Here is a 21,036-nt window from a genome sequence, read left to right as displayed (position 1 = left end):
TTTGGTACTTAATGAGCTCCTACACTATTGCTATTGAGGTTCATACCATAGGACTCCGAACATCGGTTCGTAGCTACATGCAAAGGTCTGGCCTCCGCCCTGCATACCAACATCCCATGGAAATGTTACAATGGTTCAAGCCACTATCTGATAAGAATGATCTGCTCACCCAACAATGGGAAAATGTTCGCAACAAAAGACCAGTTGGTTTCTCTTACCCAGCTGATGAAAACGTGGCAAACCCAACAAAGTGCTACACCATTTTGTTGCTAAAGCTAAATGTCAACCATGATCTGTCATTCACATCAAATGTCCAAGTTTACAGATCCAGCGAAAACCCAATGGTTATAATCGGAAACCCCGAACACAGATAGCTGGAGAAACTGATGTTTAGCACAAATGGCATAATTCCTGAAGAAATATGGCCACGACCAGATGACCACGCACCTTGGTAACAGTATCCGACAGACTACTCACTAAGGATGGAAAAAGATATGAATTATTACAATCAACATTACTCTGAAAATGAGGTTGATTATAATGATTCAATCTTCCAAGACTCACAACAACCAGATACCCTGTGCTCATCTCCACTAACGACATCATTAAGAGAGCTTGATGAAGAGATAATGAGGGGAGTATCAATCAAGAAAAGACCAACACGTGGAGAACCAAGTATGTCTGATGAAGATGGCAGTGACGATACCTGCATGAATCTTAGCCCCAGTCATGAACCCATCATTAAATAGACCCATGTGACCTCTGAGAAGATTCGCCCGCCCATGTGACGCACCCAGCTATGCTAACCAGATTCGCCTAGATAATAACATGTTTCAGAAAAAAAAATACACTGAAGTTTGCAGAGTCCCTGAAGACACCAGAGATTCCCTGACGCTTGCAGTTATTTCTGAAGACAGCAGAGATTCCCTGCAGTTCGAAAAGACGACTCTTTGTAATAAAATAAAAATGCTCCTGAACTAATAATCAACTGAGTGTCAAGTCACTTGTTCTTTATTTTAGGTATTGCAGAGTTTTTTTTCTAATTATATTTATATTTCAAACAAAATTTAAAATAGAATATATTTTTAAGTATTTGTTTAATTTAAAATATCCTGTTATTTAAACGATTAAATTTTTGAAAAATGCTCGTTAAAATTATAAGAAATTATTTTATTGCATATTTAATCAAACATTAAGCTCATCCAATCTAAGCTTGTACTGTATTTTTATTAATTAAAAAATGGATTTGTCAGTTTCCCAGCTTTCAAAAAGGAGTGTCACAGTTCATTAATTCAACTCAAGGACATCAATCATTATACAAATTTATGTATCAAACAAGTCATTCAATGCAGATGCAGTGGACCAAACTCACATTAACATCTTTTTTCCAAAGCCATTTTCTTTGGCTTCTTCCTATTAAAATAATGCAACTTTCAAAGAGGTAACAATCTCAACTGTCCAACCATCATCATGGAAGTGAAAAAATAATAATGATAATAACAATTGAAACATTTGCATCCTTTCAAATATGATCCATTTTTACAACAAAGGTTAACAAACTTAACTGATTACATTACACCATAATAATACCAAAAAGGGAAGCCAATGAGATATTAAGTCCCCTGAAAAATCAACTACAAAAATAAGTTAGATTCAGAATAACAAACTTATATTGATGAAAGATCTTCATATATAGTCTTGATACCAGGCCTCTCTGAAACAGATCTTATACATCTTAAAGCTATTCCAAGCACTTCCTTCATTCCCTTCTCTACTGATGGATTCCCCATTTCAGGTGTCAAAACAGCATCAAAACACTCTGAACCACGGCCTTCGGATACTCTCACGCGTACCCAGTCTGTCAAATCAACACCTCCTTCCTCACCCGAAACCACATCACCAGCGGACCTTCCAGTTAAAAGTTCCAACATTATAACACCGAAGGCATACACATCAGACTTGAAGGAAGGCAGTGGCTTCTTTGAAGTAGCTAACTCTGGAGCACGATAACCTAAGACACCAGCATCAAGAATCTGTTCCATGGTGCCAGCTTGGGTCATCAGACGGTGGAGGCAGTAATCGGCTACGCGAGCATTGAGATCAGGACCATCTAGGAGTATATTTGTCGCCTTGAGGTTACCATGTGGAACAGCTCGGTCAAAGTGAAGATAGTTCAGACCGCGGGAAACATCAACAGCAATTTTGAGCCTTTGCGCCCAGGTTAATGGGGGACCTTTCCTTCCCGGTCGATCTAAAGAAATATTCTTAAAAGTCATTAGACATGAAACTTAAGATGTCAAATGCATACAGATAAAGTTTGAGAAGGTACAAGATGCTGCTCAAACACAAATAGTAAGCACTTCAACAAACAAAAGCACAATAGACATTATGTAAGACAGATACTTACAACATGGTTTCTATAGTTCTGAAAGAACAAATGGAGGCAATAAAGAATAATCTAAAGCAATAAAATAAACTACATTGGATGCAAATCATGGTTCCAAAGTTCTAGTATGCTATGTCCTCAACAACCTAAAATGAATGATTCACTGATTCATTAGACATGAAGTGGTTTGCATGAGTTCATTAAGTTGATCAAACAACACACCAAACAAATAATAAATAAAATTTACCATTTGTTTATTTAGATATTAATGCTACTAAGAATAACCTCAATGAGAGTGATATGATAAGTTAGGCTTAGTAAAAGTATTAAAATAAATCACCTAATTTAAACATGGATAGTAATTATCATTATACAAGAAATCCAATTGCCTTCAGTGTGATACATTATCACATCACCTACCAACTCAAATTAGTATTAGCTGAATTGGCTTGGCATTAGAAAATATAGGCACACTATATAGAAAAATGGAATCTTTCTCTTTTGCCAAGTGTTCTTCACTGTTTCTTTTTGGACAAAAGAGTAAAAAAAAATTTATGTAGAAGCAAATGAAAGATAATGAGTTACCATAGAGATAGCTCGCAAGACTTCCTGGTGAGATATAATCTGAAAGAATAAGCTTCTCATGCTGTGTTGGCCCCCAGTAGTACCCTTTTAGACCCACCACATTAGGATGTCTGATATTTGCAAATTTTTTAGCTTCCTTGGCGAACTCTTTCTTCTGTTTTGCCACACCTTCTCTCAACCACTTCACTGTCAAGAACAGCCCATTGTCCAGAGTTGCCCTGTAAGATGTCCCATGGCTGCTTCTCCCCAACACTTCAGCAGGCGCCCTAGACAGCTCCTCAGGCGACAATGTGACAGTATCATCAAGAAAATAAAGCTCACCCACCAATCTATCAGGCGATCTCACATCCAATTTTGCAAGGCTTTCTGTGGCAAGCAAATCTCCAGACTCTGGTGACCAAGACAAATGGCTGTTCTTCGAAGGAGAAAAGCCAGCAAAAGCCACCGCCTTCTCATCCGAGCTGATAATTTCAGACGAGGATCCTTTTTTCGATGCTACAAGATCCTCAGCTGAAACAGTCAAAGTACCAACAGTGTCTGTTCCACGAATTCTAGAGGGGTTCGGTTGAGCATGCCTGCTGGCATCCTTTTTGATTGTGTGCTCTGGGGGGATTCTTCTTGCGATACGAATGTAATGAACAAAGATGGCAAGCAGAAGAATAATGAGCAAAGCAACAATACAAGATGCTATTATTATTACTTTGACCACTGTCTTGAGTGACTTTTTCTTGGAGTTTTCAGCCGGAGAATTGCTTGATGCGGGAGAACCACCCGGAAAACTCAAACGATCATTTCCAGGAAAGAAAGAAGATCTTGGAAACTTTCTCAGGTTCTCTGGCACAACTCCAGTAAGATCATTGTAGGAAACATTAAAGCCTTGAAGGGAATCAGGCAAGTTATTTGGCAGAGGACCTGTAAAATGATTCTGCGATATGTCTAATGAGCTTAGCAAGCTCAAATCAGTAATCGAAGTGGGTAGAGAACCAGAAAAGTTGTTTCCTGCAATATTGAGTACTTGAATCGGAGTAGAACCCAATTGATCAGGAAAATAGCCACTAAACTGGTTATGAGAAAGATCAAGAATCTGAAGATTAGAGTCACTGGGAGACAGAGATGACAATTTAATAGCACCCGTAAATAAATTATGATCAAGATGAACTTCTTGCAAGGTTGACATTGTCAGCAAATCATTAACTGATCCATCCAACAGGTTGGAACTGAGATCAACAACTCTAAGCTTTGGATACCGAGTTATTACACGTGGAAGAGAACTACTAAGCCAATTTCCTGAGAGATTGAGATAATTTAAGCGCAGAAATTGTGGGGTTACCTCAGGAATGATTCCTGTCAAATGATTCCGACTCAAATCAAGGAATTCAATGTTTCCCCATTTTTCCATCATGGTTAGATTTCCATCAAACTGATTGTTTGAAAGATCAAGTACAGCACAGCTTCCCGTCAGCATTGGTAAGTCACCAGTAAGTTCATTAGAGGAAAGGTTGAGAGTGCGCAAATTCGTTGATGAAATCATGCTTATTGGCCCTGAAAATTGAGTAAACGTAAGATGTCTAGTAGATCATACATGTCACATTCATTACTGTAATAGAGATCACATAAAAAACTAAATGTTGATTGTTGCAACAAGAGGACTTGTAGTAATTGATAGTTAAATTACCTGAGAGATTGTTGCCACTCAAATCTAGTTCACTTAAGACCAGAGAATCTCCCTTTAATAGGTTGTTGGGGATCTCTCCAGAAAACCTGTTGTTACTGAGCTTGAGGACTTGGAGATCATAGACAAAACTAAATCCAGGAAGTTCACCAGAAAGCTGATTGTAGCTTAAATCCAAGACCTTCAAGTTTTCAAATATTTGGAGCTCACCGCCACTTACCAGTGATCCAGTAAGCTGGTTATGGCTAAGATTCAGGAATTTAATAGTGTCAGAAATTCTTGCTAAAAACTTTTCTTGCTGTGAACTAGTTAGCATATTGCTGCTAAAATCGACATGAGTGACAGTTGTTAGGAGAAAAAATTCAACCTCAAGATGGCCCTCCAGCATATTCCCGTGCAAGTCAATTACATCAAGACCTGAAATCAGCTCAAATCCTTTTGGGATTTTCTTGTTAAAGCTGTTCAAAGACATATTAAGAAACACCAGATTGTCTAGCTTTGTCAGTGATGTTGGTAGTGACCCTGAAAAGGAGTTTCTAGCCATATCCAATGACTGGAGGGAGGAAAGTCCTGAAATTGTTTCTGGAATGGAGCCGGAAAAGTTGTTCCCAGCTAATGAAAGGTTTTGTAAGCTCTGTAATCTACCAATCCCCACTGGTAGGGGAGAAGAGAAAAGATTATTGGAGACATCAAGATACTGGAGGCTGCGAAAGTCGGCTATATTGTCTGGAATTATGCCACTGATTGAGTTGTTGGCCATGGAAAGTTTGACAAGTTTTGTGAGATTTGCAAATACACTCAAATCTGCCTCAGCAGAAAGACTTAAGTTGTCAAGAACAACCCCAGCAACATTCCCACCATTGCAGACAATTCCATTCCAAGAAGAAGGACAGCCATTAAAGTCTATAGACTCATCATTCCAAGAATTTAGGACATAACCAGTGGGATCACGCTTGATACCCTTTCTGAATTCAAGTAAAGCCAAAATGTCCTGTGAAGGAAGCTGCGCCATGGCAGATAGAAAAAGTAGGAATAATACAAAAAGCCCACCAAACTTCATTCTATTCCTACAAACGAATTCACCCAAGTGAAGAAAAATAAAATAGCTCAGCTAGGAGAAAAAGTGAGATTTTTAAGCTTCTAATTCTCAAGTCCAATACCATTTGACAAAAGACATAATCTAGCAAAGCGTGCTCCAAATCTACGAGTTAAAAAAAAAAAAACACACAACTCACTCGTAGACTTATATACAGTGAAATAACAGACAAAATGATGACATTTTGTGCAGTATAGAAAGGTGATTGCAACCTTAGAAAGCAACACAATGATTTCTGAAACACATATGAAACAACTAATGAACTTCACTATGAGTTAACAAAAAGCCATCACTTTCCCTAAACGTAGAAAACTCAGTCTTTGAGTTGCAGAGCTTCAAGGAACCGTTCTTCTCCTCCCCAAAGAACTATTTTTGCTGATGAAGTACAGCTTCAGACTGAAGAACTGACACAGAACAATAAATGTAAGAAATAATTATACAACACAGAAACTTAGCGAACTCCAGAGATCTAACCATTAAAGTTGCAACTTTTTTTTACCAAGATCCCATTTTTAAGAACAATAAGAAACCCAATACTAACTTATTATCTCAGTAAAGAGATACTTAATAGTATGTAAAGCCAAAAGCTTGCAACAATCTGAAACAGATAGATAGATTACACTGGAGTTACAGCACCATACCTGTTGCACATTGTTTCAAAGAACTCAGCTTTCATCTACAACAAACCCAAGAGTAAACAGGAAATGGGTTTGCAAATTAACAACTAGATTGCATTGAAGAGAAGGGACCCAGAAGATTTTTTCACCATCAGGCCTTAAAAGAAAATAAAATAATAAACCCTTTGGCTTTGTCTACTAAAAAAACTGTCAAAACTCAAAAACCCATCTTCTTTTTTTTTTCTTTTTTATTAATTAATGCAAGTGAAAAACAAAACCTTTATAAAAGTTAAAAAAGAAAAAGCCTTTGTCACTTTTCAACTGGGTTCTGAAAAGGGTAACATGTGAAGACACTAAACAAACAACCAAAATATTATTTTGTGATGGGAACAAAAGATTCAATAATAAAGAAAAAGACCCAATTTTTAGTTCATCCTTTTGAGGGGTTTTAGTGTCAGCAAAAATGGGAAAGTAAGCGGGAAAATGCTAGGGTTTTGAGCCTCTTTTGGGGTGTGATTTTCATGGGTTAGTGACACTACTTTACCCGCCAAAAAAGGGTTAAGCATCCTAGTGGACGTCAAAAGATTTATCAAATCAAGTTTATTTAAGGTTTTTCTTATTATAATAAAAAAAGTATGGGAAGATGTGTTGGCAGTGCCACGTAGGACATAGGGCCCCACAAATGCCCCTTTGACCAGGTTTGACGAGGGACGAAGTTGTCCTTCTTGCCTTGGCCCCACTCTACTCTTCCGAGTTCCAATGAGACACGAGAGGTGGAATTAGGTGGAGGAATAAAGGTGCAATTGAAACATTTGGAGAGGTGGGACCCACATCGAACACCCACCATTTGTAGTGTGACATGTGGCAAGGGGTCCCACAACCTTAACTTGTGAGTTCCATGACATCATATTTTATATTTTGGAGGACCACTTTTGGATATCACAAACAAACCCCCAACAATTTTGTTTAGTTTTGTTTAGGTAGTGTAGTGATATGATTGGATTGGAAGATTTGTTTTCTTTGTAATTCTGTGTGATTTGATTATGGAAATTTCAAAGCTCACCTAAGAAATGGTGTGAAATTTAATTAAATATAATTAAGACACGACTAATTTGCTTTATTTTGAGCTAAAACCATGTTGATAGCTTACTCATTATTGTGTTAAATGTTTGTTAGCTTTGTGGTAATAATATTAGTAAAGCTCATAACTTTTTTATAAAAACAAACAATTTGAAAACAAAAATAGTAATATAAACACAAAAAAAAGTACACGCAAAAGTTAGACATATTGATTATAATTAATTATAGCCATTTAAATTTTTTCAAATGAAACTACAATTTGTCTTAAATTACGTGATCAAAATAAGTTACTAAATTTTATGTGTATTTAACATTTCTTTTTTTAAATTGCTCAATAATAAATTGAATGCATCATTGTATGTTATAAATGATCTAAATAAATGGGTATCATTATAAGTTGTAGTTGTACAAGGTCATCTTGAGTTGATGTCAGTTTCTTCTTTTTTCTCTTTTTTTTTTTTTTTATGTGAATGGTATTATTACAACGATGATACCTAAATGTGGGTGTGGTTGATATGTGCATTTAAAGCATTCAAATGTATAAGAATGATAGAAAGAATATGGTAGTTATTAAGTAAACAAAACGCATATAAATGTAAGATGTTTAAAAGTTTTCCCCTCTTTCTTTCACATTTATTCATAATTAGCTAGCATTATTTCATTCGAGTAGACTTAGACTTTTATCACACTTTTTTAATACTATTTAATTAGGCTTATGGTTTGTCAACAATTTATTGTGTGTTAAATTTGTTTTTCTTCAATTTTAAAGACTTTGGGTGATGGCTCCAAAAGACGTGTTTTAGCAAATATAATTTATATCTATATAAATAGAGTGTTGTTATTTGACACATTAAGGTGCTCAATACCACATGAGGTGTCACCTTATGATTGGTTAGCGATACCTCATAATTCTTATTAAATTTAAATTAGTGGGACCAGGTATTGGATTACACCAATAACGGTATGTCACCTACTTGTGGTGTTGGGCACCATTGGTGCCCCTTAGCAATTCTCATATAAATACTAGGTAAAAGCAACATGTTTACTTAATTTTATTTAGAAAATGTATTAATTTATTTTTATTATATTTTTTTAATTATCATATAAATTTTAAATAAATAAACAATGTCATATATTATAAAATAATCACATAAACATATTTAAAAAAAATAAACCAAAACATTGCTATAGTTTAAAAAATATATATGATAATTTTTTAAAGAATAAAAAATAAAAACCATTAAATCAAGAATATGTTATATATATTTATATATATATATATATATAAAAAAAGATATGTTGCATTCTAGTTTTAAAATTAAATAATTTTTTTCTAATTTTCTTCTAGAAAAAATACCTATAAATTTCAATATAATAAAATATTAAAAAATTTTAATTAAAACTATGAATTTAAAAAATTTATCGGATCCAACTTTAATTATTTAATTTAAAATTTATATAAATATATATTATTTAATTAATAGATAAAACAATTAAAATAAGTAATTTCTCATTAAAAAACTAAATAGAAAAAATAAGAAAATATGTATATTTATGTCTTATTTTACTATTACATATATGTTTGAATTGAAAAAAACGTTAAATGAAAAAATAAATAATTAATAAAAGAGATAATATAATAAATTTACGCACGTGAATATTTTTCGGCTAAAGTTTTAAAAACATAATTGATAGAGTAATTCACATACTTTAATATGAAATATTAAAATATGTGATGAGAAATTATTATGGCTCATTTATTATTTTTTATTTTTATTTTCAATTTATTTACCTTATTTGGATGACTTTATTACTTTTTAAAATATATATTTACCTTATTTAGATGACTTTAAAACTAACGGTGTTAGAAAACAATAAAAAAAATATTAAATCTAACGGAAAACAAGAATTTCCATTAAATTCACATTTATAATATATATACTAGGTAAAAATAGCGTCTTGCATGTTTACTTAGTTTTAAAGTTATAAATATGTTTATTCAAACATGTATTTATTTTTATCATTTTTTAATTATCATATATATTAAATAAATAAAAAATATCATAAAAATAAATAAAATATGTTTAATATAATGTACGACATAAATGTATTAAAAAAATTATGGCAAAATATTGTCTATAATTTTAATAAAAACGGGTTCACTTTTTTTTTCTTTAATATATAATAGAATGAATTTCAGTACTATAGTATATATATAATCTATATATATATATAACATCTAAACACAACATTGACATAGATCTATATATTTACATGGCTGCATGACATATATATAAATTACAATAATATTTAAAAATAAATTAATAATAGAAAAAGTCATAGTGTAAAGTTGTATACATACATCAACTATTTTTAATTTTTAATGTATCTCACAATGTCCTTTGGTGAATTTAATGAAGAAAAAGAGTTTCAATCGCTTGATAAAAAATAAACTATCACACAAATTTATAAGATAAAAAAAATGATATGTATGACTTTATTATTTTTTAATAAATATGATTTAATTATTTAAATTATCATAAAATATCTTTAAAATATTATATTTTAATTAATTTTTTTTTAAGTTTATGTTTGTTCTAGTTTTCTAATTTGGCAGTGACAACAAAAGATTATATATTATATATTTAATATAATATTAATATTATAGATGAATTTTAAATTTAAGTTTGTTGCTATTTTTTTTTCTTTTGAAAATAAGTTTATTTCTAGTTGATAGTAGATTATATTATGGTATATGTTTTATATGATATTATTTTAATACGTGAAGTTTAAGTTTAATTAAATTTTATTTAAGTTATAAAACGTATGATTTTATTATTTTTAAATAATTGCATTGTAAAATATCTCAAAAATATCTTATTTTAATTTGTTTAGCTATTTATTTATTTGATTTGATTTAAGTTTAAATCATGTTTACAATCTACCGTTTGTTATCCCTAAAAAATCCAGGTGACGTGGCGAATGAGAAAGCAGCACGTTGCATCACAAATAAAGGAAAACAACAAAGTATTGAAAAAAGACCGATGAGCAAAAAAGATAGGTCCAGGATCTATAGGAAAGTCGACTAGGCCAAGGCCCCCTAGGGGTGGTCAACCTGGCCCTAGTTCCCTAGGGGTGGTCAGCCTAACCCCAAGACCTAGAGGTGATCGGCCTGGCATGCTCAAAAACTTCATGGGGTGGTTAGCCCACCCTATTCTTCATAGGGTTGTCGGCCTGAACTCCCAAATACACTTTGCTGGATAAAGTTCACGCTCGTTCAAGATGAAATCAATAGGCCTAACACCTAGAAGGTCATTAGGCCTTGCACCCAGAAGATCAGCAAGCCTAGCACCCAAAGGGTCATCAGGCCTAGCACCCAAGCTCTAAAGGATCATCGGGCCTAGCACCTAAGTCTCATAGACCAACCAAGACTTAGTGTTTTCCCAAAAGTTTCAATCGTGCATCGTCAACCACGATCCAGAGAAACAATGAGAAGACCCATGATCTCATAATCATGGGGAGGTGGACACCTATCTCCACTCACAATGATCGTGTACCAAACCATGATCTCCAGTACTACTATTCATGTAACAATCCCTGGGTACTATAAATAAATGACCCAAGGCTTCGTAGAGGGGGGTTCTTCTTTTTTGGATCTTTCTGGGAACAAATTTGAGAGAGATATTTTTTGGAGAGAAATTCTGGGCAAATTAGTAACGAGTGAATACTTCTGTTCATCCGTGTTATTGTCCATCGAGAGATACAATACCAAAGACTTAGTGGATTAGGTTATTACTGTTCATCATGACAGAGCTAAACCACTGTAAAATTTATGTGTGTTTATTTAAGATATTTGTAAGAAACACACTTTCATCAGTTTTACGATGCCTCCAAAACCCAGTTAGACAAAGAAGACGGCTCCCAAGGATTCCACCACTCAGGATCCCATCAATCCTGTTAACAAACCTCAGGTGGAAGTTGGAGATCAACCTGATGTAGAAGATCCATAGGATGCTCACCAGGAGGAGATGGTGCAATTTCTGGTGAGGCATGAGACCTTTGCTGCAGAAATTGCCCTCTAGAGGGAGACTATGGAACAACAACGACAAGAGATAGATGAGCAGGTCCAGAGGATGATCCAGAGGGATTAGGAAGCTGACCGGAGGCACCAGGAGGTTGTTGTGGCCCTGAAGGCGACTACCCAGTTTGCCCGAGCTAACGCTGAAGCTACTGCTCAGGCGATGAGGGAGGCTCAGGCCAAAGCAGCAGGGGTGTGAGACAACAGTAACAGGGAGTCCCAGGGGAGGAGTCGAATCACAAGGGCACTCTCAGAGCCACTTTCCCAGAGACAGGATGAAAAGGCGCAGTCCAAGACTGCCTCCTCCATGACTAAGAAGAATAACATTTCATCTCGGAGTAAGAGTGTTACCAACCTGAAGGCCCCCTCCCAGGGGGACAGACGAAACAATGCAGGAGATGAAGGTTAAACATCTGAGAGGTGTGACAAGAATGGAAATGGTCGCTCAAAGTCTCAAATTCATGTAGGAGGAGAGGCTCGGGAGCAGAGTCGCATTGGCAAGGGCAAGGTGGACCTACCACCCCTACACCCTTAGTCTCGCAAGGGAAAGGAATTGATGAACAACACCAATACCGTGTTCGATAGACTCAAGAAAGATGCACAACCTCAGGATATGAGGGAGGTCATCAACAGGAGGACTAGCGCTCAGGAGGGGGTACTAGGGACGTCTATGCCACCTGGAGTAGTGATCCCACCAGCACTGTAGGCTCAAATAGATGCACTCGTCATGGTTGTTCAGGGTCTGACAAAGAAACCTTCCGATATCGAGCTGGCTCATAGAAGTGGGAGTCCCTTCAGTTCCAAGATCCAAGCTGCTCAACCACCACCGAAATAAAAGAGCCCAAAACTTCCAACATACAATGGGAAAGAGGACCCAGTATGATACATTGAAAAGTTTGAGGATCAAATGGAGCTACTCAGTGTGGAGCATGATTATAGGTGCAGGGTATTCCCTACCATCGTCTCTGACTCAGCTCAGGAATGGTATTGAAAATTCAAACTTGGATCCATCACTGCCTGGGAGCAGTTCAGGAAGGAATTTTGCAAGGTCTTCAGTGCCGGGCAGATTCAACCAGTTTATGCCAATCAGCCAGCTGACATCAAGCAAGGGAAGGATGGATCCCTGAAGGACCACATCCAAAGATTCATGAGAGAGGCAAACTGAGCGTCCATAGTAGGGGATGAAGGGAAGTTCGTTGCCATCTCGGCATGAATAATTTAACGTAGTCCCTTGTGGGATAGCATACACAGAAACCCCATCAACACCTTGCAAGAGTTCCTGGACCAAGTAGACAAATACATGAAGTTAGATGACGCTATCATGAAGGAAGAAAAATGCATAAACCATCCGACCACTATCAAGGCAGACAAGAACGGCGCAAACCCTCAGAGCATCAATGGAGGCAACGGTAAAAAGAGGAGTACCTTGGGGGCCGAGCATGGTGGATAAAAGAAGGCTATGTCAACACCAACTGACAAACAACCTAAGCATCAACCATACCTGGCCAGGTTTATACTGTCCTGACTACATCAAGGGTCGAGATTTACTTGCCAACATACTAGGAGGTACCATACCGAAAGCCACCACACTTGCGTTCAGAAGGAAAGAGGGACAGTAATAAGGTTTTTCGTTTCCATAATGATTATGGGCACAACACAAACAAGTGCAAACAGCTGAAGGATGAGATAGAGTTTCTCCTCCGATCAGGAAAACTCTTGAGGTACCGATTGAAGACCGAAACCCCGAGCAGGAATCCAGAGTTTCGAAGGCATAGGAGTCCACCACTGGAGCCAACGGCCATGGATTTCACATTGGATACCATATGTGGGGGGCCCACATAGCAGGCAACAATAATAATGCTCGTGGGCGATATGCAAGGACCCTAAGACATGAGGTAGGGGAGTCTTCCCAGTGCATGGTAGTCGAGGAGCGGTCTCCAAGAAATCCAAAGTATGAATATGAAACTCTCACTTTTACGGAGGATGACGCTAGACACGTGAGGTACCCCCACAATGACCCTCTGGTCCTTACCATTCAAATCACCAATGCCCGAGTGAAGAGATGCTTGGTGGATACGGTAATCTCAGTAGATATCATCTATAAATCATCCCTCGAGAAGATGAAGCTCACATTCAAGGACCTATCACCGTGTTCCCAAGTGATATATGGGTTCACGGGAGAATGCCTAGCATTAGCAGGAACTATCAGACTACCGGTCACGATGGAGGATACCCCTAGGCACGAGACTGTGATGACAGAGTTCCTGGTGGTAGATTGCTCATCAGCTTAAAATGTAGTGCTCGAGAGACCCCTCTTGATGGCATTACACGCAGCAGTGTCTATTTGGCATCTGTCTTTGAAGTTCCCCACAAGTGCAAGGCAAAGATGCCCTTAGGATAACCAAAGGGAGGCACGAGAATGCTATAATGCGTCAGTGGTCAAGGCAAAGAAAGGACCATGTGTAAACAACATGGTAGTAACCTACTGCGAAGGGAATGAAGGAACCGATGAGGTTGTCAACATGGAAGTTGACGTTGAAAGAAACACTCTACTGGAGTTAATGGAAATTAAGGCACAGTTGGTAGAACTTTTGAAGAAGAACCAGGACATCTTTGTTTGGTCACATAAGGACATGGTTGGAATTTCTCCGTCCGTAATAAGCCATGTCCTCAATGTGGACAAAAACTACCCACCGATGCTACAAAAAAAGAGACTGCTTGACAAAGACCGATATCAAGTCCAGAAGGAGGAGGTCGAGCGGCTCAAGGATAACAGTTTTATAAGGGAGGCCTACTGCCCAGATTGGGTATCAAACCTAGTGCTGGTCCCAAAACCAAACGGGAAGTGGAGGACATGCATGGACTTCACAGATTTGAACAAGGCTTGCCCCAAAGACTGCTTCCCACTACCCAGAATAGACCAACTAGTCTCATTCATGGATGCATATTCTGGGTATAATCAAATAAGTATGCACCCTCCCGCGCGAGGAACATACCAACTTTCGGACAGACAAGGGATTGTACTTTTATAAGGTAATGCCATTCAGCTTGAAGAACGCATGAGCCACCTGCTAGCATTTAGTGAATGGCATGTTCCGAGACTTGATCGGCAAAAATATGGAGGTATATGTTGATGACATGTTGGTCAAGTACAAATAAGCTGGAGGGCATGTTCAAGACTTGGAGGAATAATTTGCAATACTTAGAAAGTATAGCATGAAGTTAAATCCTCTTAAGTGCTCGTTTGGAGTTAGTTCTGATAAGTTTCTCGGATACATAGTCAATTCACGTGGAATCGAGGCTAACCCTGAGAAGATCAAAGCATTGATCTACATGAAGTCACCTACCACAATCAAAGAAGTTCAAAGCTTAACAAGGAGAGTAGCTGCCTTCAGTAGGTTCATATCAAAGTCTACGGACAAATGCATCCCTTTCTTTAACTTACTGAGGGGCAGCAAGAAGAATGTGAGAAAGCCTTCCAAGCCTTGAAGGAGCATCTCGCTCAACCTCCCATCCTAGCGAAGCCAATAGATGGTGAAGTACTATTCATCTATTTGGAAATCATTGAGCATGCAATCAACGCTGCTTTGGTAAAAGAAAAGATCAGTGTAATGCCCCAAATTCTCCGTTGTGTTTAACGGCGTGAACAGTAGGCCGGGAGGGCCATACTTGCTTAATTATGCTATTAATTGATTAAATGCATGTATATGTTGATTATATTATGATATGATGTGGAATGCATGCATGAGAGTCCATATTTTTATCCACAGGGGTTTGATGGTTATTTGGCCCGTTGAGGGTAAATTGATTATTTGTTCGCATGTTGGTGATATAATTTGAGACCACATTATAATGTGGGTTTGTTCGAGCCATTTGGCATGAGACGATCAAGGAATGTTAATTATCGGTTTTGTCATAACGGGCTTAAGCTCGGGGCTCGGGGTGAGTCTCGGGGTGCTTTTAATGATTAGAGTGTTACCGGGTATTAAAGGGTAACGAGATGTGAAATATTGGTGTTTGAGGATATCGAGATTAGCGGGAATTGGGAAGCGTTAATTATCATTAACAGTGTAGGTGGAAAGTGTCAAATTTACCCTTGAGTTGGCTTTAGAAACTTTTAAGGACCTAGGGGTATTATGGTCATATGTGATTTGGATATATATGATGTTTAGATGGCTGTAAAACAGAACCCAAAACAGAGTTTACTTCTCCTCCTTCCCGTACCTTCACTTTCCTTCATTTCCCTTGTGAGTTTTTGTGATCTTGTTGAGGATTTGAGCTTGGGAGCTAGGCCTTGGTACTTTGGGAGAGTGTTCCACTGTGGAAGAGCACCATAACCTGAACTTGAGGTAAGATTTTAGCCATTAGTTTCCATGTATGCTCTGTTTTCGTTTTAGGATTTCAGCTCTTGATTTTGGTGTGGAAAGTTGGAATTAAGGGGAGTTCTTGTGGTGTTTTACTTGGGTTATGATGGGGGAGAGTTATGGGTGATGTTTGGAGGTTTAAATGGGTGTTTGGAAGAGGTTTGGGTGGTGTTTAAATTGGGTTTGAAGGGTTGGTTCCAAGTGAAAACGCAAGGGGAGAAAAACAGGGGTTTTGGCTGAACTGGGTGTTGCGCCGCGGCATGGTCAGGGTGAGCCGCGGCCCTTGGGGGCTGCTGGGTTTAGGCGCCTCTGTTTGAGGGGCGGGCCGTGGCATGGCCAAGGAGGGCCGCGGCCCTTAAGGCATTTTTGGCCAGAATTAGCTTTTTAGCATGGGGATTCAAGCCTAAGGCCTCGGGAATGAACCTACTACCCGGTTGAGTAGTGTTTGAGGTCCCGGAGGTTAGGTTTTGGTTTGGGAACCTTTTATTATTCATTTTATTGATGGAATCCCATAATTTTGTTATGACCAGGTAACCGCTAAAGGACCAAAAGGTCGATCGTTCTCAAGGTCACTCTTTTATTTGTCCTAGCTCGGAATCCGAGGTAAGAAAACTGCACCCCAAGTGTGACATGCATGGATATTTGTAAGGCATGTTGATTGTGTAATATGGAAATGGATTGAACATGGAATGCTTAGCATATGTTGTTCGCTTGTGCATAGCACTGACTAATTAGTCAGGTTTGGGCAAAGGTGCTAGTATCAACTGTGAAGCTGTGACTGATTAGTCAGGTTCGATAGTGGTACTGGGCACTGGTCACGTTGCACTGACTTGTCAGTCAGAATTGGCAAAGGTGTTAGTGTCAGCTGTGAAGCTGTGACTTATTAGTCAAGTTCGGCGGTGATACTGGACACTGGTCACTTAGCGCTGACTTATTAGTCAAGGATGGACTTAGCGTGGTTCACGCAAGCCAACGGAGATTAGATCTAATCGACTATTAGCATTGAATGACTCAAGGAGCATTAATGCCTGACCGACCCTGAGGGTCGATGAACAAACAGAGCTTGGAGGCTGGTGGCTTACTCAACAGCCACTCTCCCGCTAAAATCATGTGTTATTCAGTTGTTTGAAAGCTTTATGCTCAGTGTGATTATAATGATAATAATTTGATAATGTTTATGAAAAGTGTTATGTTTTCTTGCTGGGCTTTGGCTCATGGGTGCTATGTGGTGCAGGTAAAGGGAAAGAAAAGCTCGCCTAGCCTTGAGTGGAGAGCTGATGTGGTGGTGTGTACATATGCGGCCACTTGACCACCACGGTCAAGGTGTTCTCAGAGGAACTAGGGGGTTTACCCTACTTTTGCCGCTTAGGTCGGCGGGATTGTAAATTTAAAACTGTAATGACCATTTTGTACTGAGAACCACTTGTAAATGTTTTGTTTAGCTCTGCAGAGCAGTTTGTAATAAAATCTCCATTTCCTTTTTATTGGTTTTATACCTTAACCTATTAATTACACTTAGAACACGTTTTTGATCAAAGGACTCAGGTAACGAGTCAAATTTCCGGTCCACCGTTCACCGTAACTGTTCTGGGGTAGCTAGGGCGTTACAATCAGGGTACAACACCTTGTGTACTATATCAGTAAAGGCTAGTAGGTGCAGAGTCTAGGTATCCCCCTCTTGAAAAGCTAGCCTATTGTTTAGTAATCTCCTCTCGAAAGTCGTGTCCATACTTCCAAGCTCACTTGATCCGAGTCCTGACCAATCAACCACTGAGACAAGTTCTTCAGAAACCAAAGGCCTCGGGACGATTACTCAAGTGGGTAGTGGAACTAGGACAGTTTGATATCACTTATCATTTTAGGACGTCAATAAAAGGACAAGCATTGGCAGACTTTATAGTCGAAGGCACCAACCTTGAAGACCCTTCCTACCAATCGGAGAATGAAGATACCGAGAAGGAAGAAGATACTCCCATATGGAAGCTATATGTTGATGGAGCATCCAATGAACACAACTCGAGCGCAGGAATCATACTGATCACTCCGGAGAATCATCGAATTCACCGCGCTCTCATATTTGGATTCAACGCTTCAAACAACGAGGCTGAGTACGAGGCATTATTAGTAGGATTATGCTTATCTCGGGATGTGCATGCATAGTCCCTATAGATATTCAGCGATTCCTATCTAGTGGTGTACCAGGTACTGGGGGAGTATCAAGCCAAGGGACTTAGGATGGTGTAGTACATGAATAAGGTGAAGGGCTTGTTGACACAGTTCAAGAGATACTTGATTACACAAGTCTCGAGGGAGCAAAATGCCAATGTTGATGCCTTAGCCAAGCTTGTCAGTGCCAAAGATGCAGACACCCTGAACATCGTTCCCGTCAAATACTTGGAGGAATAGAAGCATAACTGAGCAGGAGGCACTACCTGTTGAGTTAGCAGATATGTGGATCACCCCTATTATTAACTATCTCAACCAATGAGTAGTACCAAGTGATCGGAATAAATCAAGGAAGTTGGTGAGACAAGTTGCACGATATATGATAGTCGAAGGGGTCATGTATTGACGAGGGTACTCCCTACCACTGCTAAGGTGCATTACACCCAACCAGTCAAAGTTGTTAATGATCGAGGTGCACGAGGGGTTTTGTGGAGATCACGCTGGGGGGCAGAGCCTATCAAAGAAAATCCTACGATAAGGATACTTTTGGCCAACCATGAACGAAGACTCGATGGAGTATGTCAAAAGATGCCACAAATGTCAGATGTTCTCCAAGATACCCCGAGCGACACCTAATGAAATAACACAAATGCAAAGCCCTTGGCCCTTCGTTGTATGGGGAATTGACCTGATCAGAAAGCTACCCACGAGAAGGGGAAGAGTCCAATTTGGTGTTGCAGCGGTAGACTACTTCACCAAATGGAGTGAAGCAGAACCGCTCGCCACCATCACCTCGAAGAAAGTCTTGGACTTTGTGGTGAAAAATATCATATGTCGATTCGGTCTACCAAAGAAGGTAGTCTCGAACAATGGGACTCAATTTGACAATGATATATTCACCTACTTTTGTACGAGGCATGGAATCACAAAGAGTTGTTCGTCGGTAGATGTAGCGTCCCAAATTTGCTAATAGGGCTTAGGGCCTTGATTAGCGTGCCTGGAGGGCAATAAGTGATTTATTATGTTAATATGTGGATTTGTTGAGTATGTGATTAGAAATGCATGTTTAGGTGAATTAAATATGCATGTGGGCCTCGTTTGGTTATTAGGGGCATGTTTGTAATTTTATCCCGTTGAGGGCATAAATGCAATATTTGTGATTTGTGTGATATATTTGTATTGCACGATCTGAGACAGTCCTAGGGAGCGGTTTAGCTAGAAAGTCACAACGGGGTCGAATACCCGACTCGGGCAGGTCGAGGGGTATTTCGGGTATTAGACATTTTATTGGGTTATCAGGTAATGAAAATAAATATTTGGAGATATATTTGAAGTTAGAACGTTTAGGAGGGAATATCGGGGAAATTTACCATTTTTCCCTCGGGGACATTTTTGGTACCCCGAGCCTTTGAGGTATCCTTAGAGACTAAGTTAAGTAAACAAAACTAAGGATATGTTCAGAAAACTAGGAACCGACCCAAACACTTCTCTTTCTCTCTCATTTTTCTCTATACCATACCAAGGGGAAACTTTGAAGATTAAGCTAAGAATTGGAGCTTTAAACTTGGAGATTAGCTCAGTTTCAACTTGTGGATTCAAGCAGAGGATAAGGTAAGCTCTTAACTGTGATTCTGACCATTAAATTCTATAAGTTATTGGCTGGGTTTTAGTTTTATTAAGTCTTTGAGGTTGAAGATTTAGTTTGGAATTTGATGAAGTTTTAAGCTAGCTTCTTGTTAGGTTTTGCTGCTGAGACTATAATAGAACTTATGTGGTGATTAAATTGGATTGTTGGAATGATTTTGGGGTAAATTGGCTTGGTTTTGGTGGTGAAAATGGAGGATTTTTCTGGGTTCGAAGGGTCAGGCCATGGCATTGTTCTTGTTGAGCCCCATCCCTCTAGAACACTTTGGAGGCCAGGAAGAAGGGCAAGCCGCGGCACACCATGGATTGGGTCCCGGTGCGCATGGCCTGTTTTGAGGGTTGGGGTTTCTGGTTGAGGCAGGCCGCGGCATGGGACCTTGTGGCCGCAGCGCTTAGTGGGTTTTTGGACCCCAAGGAGGTTTTAGGCTCGGGAATCCAAAAGTTAAGGCTCAGGATGGATTTTATCACCCGGATTGATGGAATTCAAGGTCCCGAAGACTAGAATTATAACCCAAAGTTATTTAATATATTAGAACTTGATGGATGGATGTTGTTGATGCATTGTGACTAGGTTTTCAGCGAGGCTCGGACTAGGGGACTGTGCTCGGAAAGCTCGGGACACAGGTAAGAAAACGGTTGTACCCGTAGAGCAAGGCAAGGCCCTATAGTTTGTGTTGCAGGTCATAGCCCCATTGATTATGTTAATACGTGTTTAAGTATTTGTTTAATTATGCTATGTGTGTATATATGTGAATGAACAGTAAGAGTCAGGAACAGAACGGCGAGGGCTGGGAACGGCAAAGGCCGAGAACGGCAAAGGCCGAGAACGGCAAGGCTGAGTACGACAAGGGGCTGGGAGCAGCGTTAAGCATGTGAAGTGCGAGTTTCCAGGGTGAGACCCCTATAGGATACCTGGGATATCCTCACGGTGTAGACCGCGAACCCAGGGCTTGGTAAAGTGCCTGGGACGGCATGGCCGATATGAGTTTAGCCTGTTGGCAGTTTTGTTATGTGTTGAAAGATGGTTATGCATATGTTATTTGCTTGTGTGGAGTTTTCTTGCTGGGCTTCGGCTCACGGGTGCTCTATGGTGCAGGTAAAGGCAAGGGGAAAGTTGACCAACCATGAGTATGGAGAGTGTGAAGCGACGTGTACATGTTTGGCTTGCCTAGCTGCCACAGCCAGGGGTATTTTTGGGAGATGTTTGTATTAAACATAGTTTTGTCGTTTAGTCGACTTTAATCATAATTTTGAGTTGTAAACATTTCTAAACAGCATTTTGGGATCCCAAATGTATATCTCTTTATAATTTTCAATGAATGATTATATTTTTAAATTGTATGACTTT

At 38.8% G+C, this 21,036-nt stretch overlaps 1 protein-coding gene across 1 annotated transcript; it reads right to left on the bottom strand.

The window, feature by feature from the left end:
- Window positions 1-1,497: 1,497 nt before the first annotated feature.
- Window positions 1,498-6,587, bottom strand: LOC133800486 (LRR receptor-like serine/threonine-protein kinase GHR1). Its single transcript, XM_062238458.1, has 4 exons — window positions 6,381-6,587; window positions 4,647-6,143; window positions 2,972-4,513; window positions 1,498-2,251 (listed from the first exon to the last, which is right to left on the bottom strand). The coding sequence occupies exons 2-4, from the start codon at window positions 5,701-5,703 to the stop codon at window positions 1,668-1,670; spliced, it is 3,183 nt and encodes a 1,060-aa protein (XP_062094442.1). The 5' UTR covers window positions 5,704-6,143; window positions 6,381-6,587; the 3' UTR covers window positions 1,498-1,667.
- Between the last annotated feature and the right edge of the window lie 14,449 nt (window positions 6,588-21,036).

Source organism: Humulus lupulus, chromosome 9 (assembly GCF_963169125.1).
Source record: "Humulus lupulus chromosome 9, drHumLupu1.1, whole genome shotgun sequence".
NCBI classification, from domain to species: domain Eukaryota; kingdom Viridiplantae; phylum Streptophyta; class Magnoliopsida; order Rosales; family Cannabaceae; genus Humulus; species Humulus lupulus.
The sequence above is the reverse complement of the archived record's forward strand: the minus strand, read 5'-3'. Positions and strand labels throughout refer to the sequence as shown.

Excerpts from the sequence above, each read along its gene's own strand:
- LOC133800486 (XM_062238458.1), bottom strand. The coding sequence starts at position 5,703 with ATGAAGTTTGGTGGGCTTTTTGTATTATTCCTACTTTTTCTATCTGCC. Across the intron at positions 4,514-4,646 it reads GAGTGGCAACAATCTCTCAG|GGCCAATAAGCATGATTTCA; the intron begins GTAATTTAACTA and ends CTCAATTTTCAG. Across the intron at positions 2,252-2,971 it reads TCTTGCGAGCTATCTCTATG|ATCGACCGGGAAGGAAAGGT; the intron begins GTAACTCATTAT and ends ATATTTCTTTAG.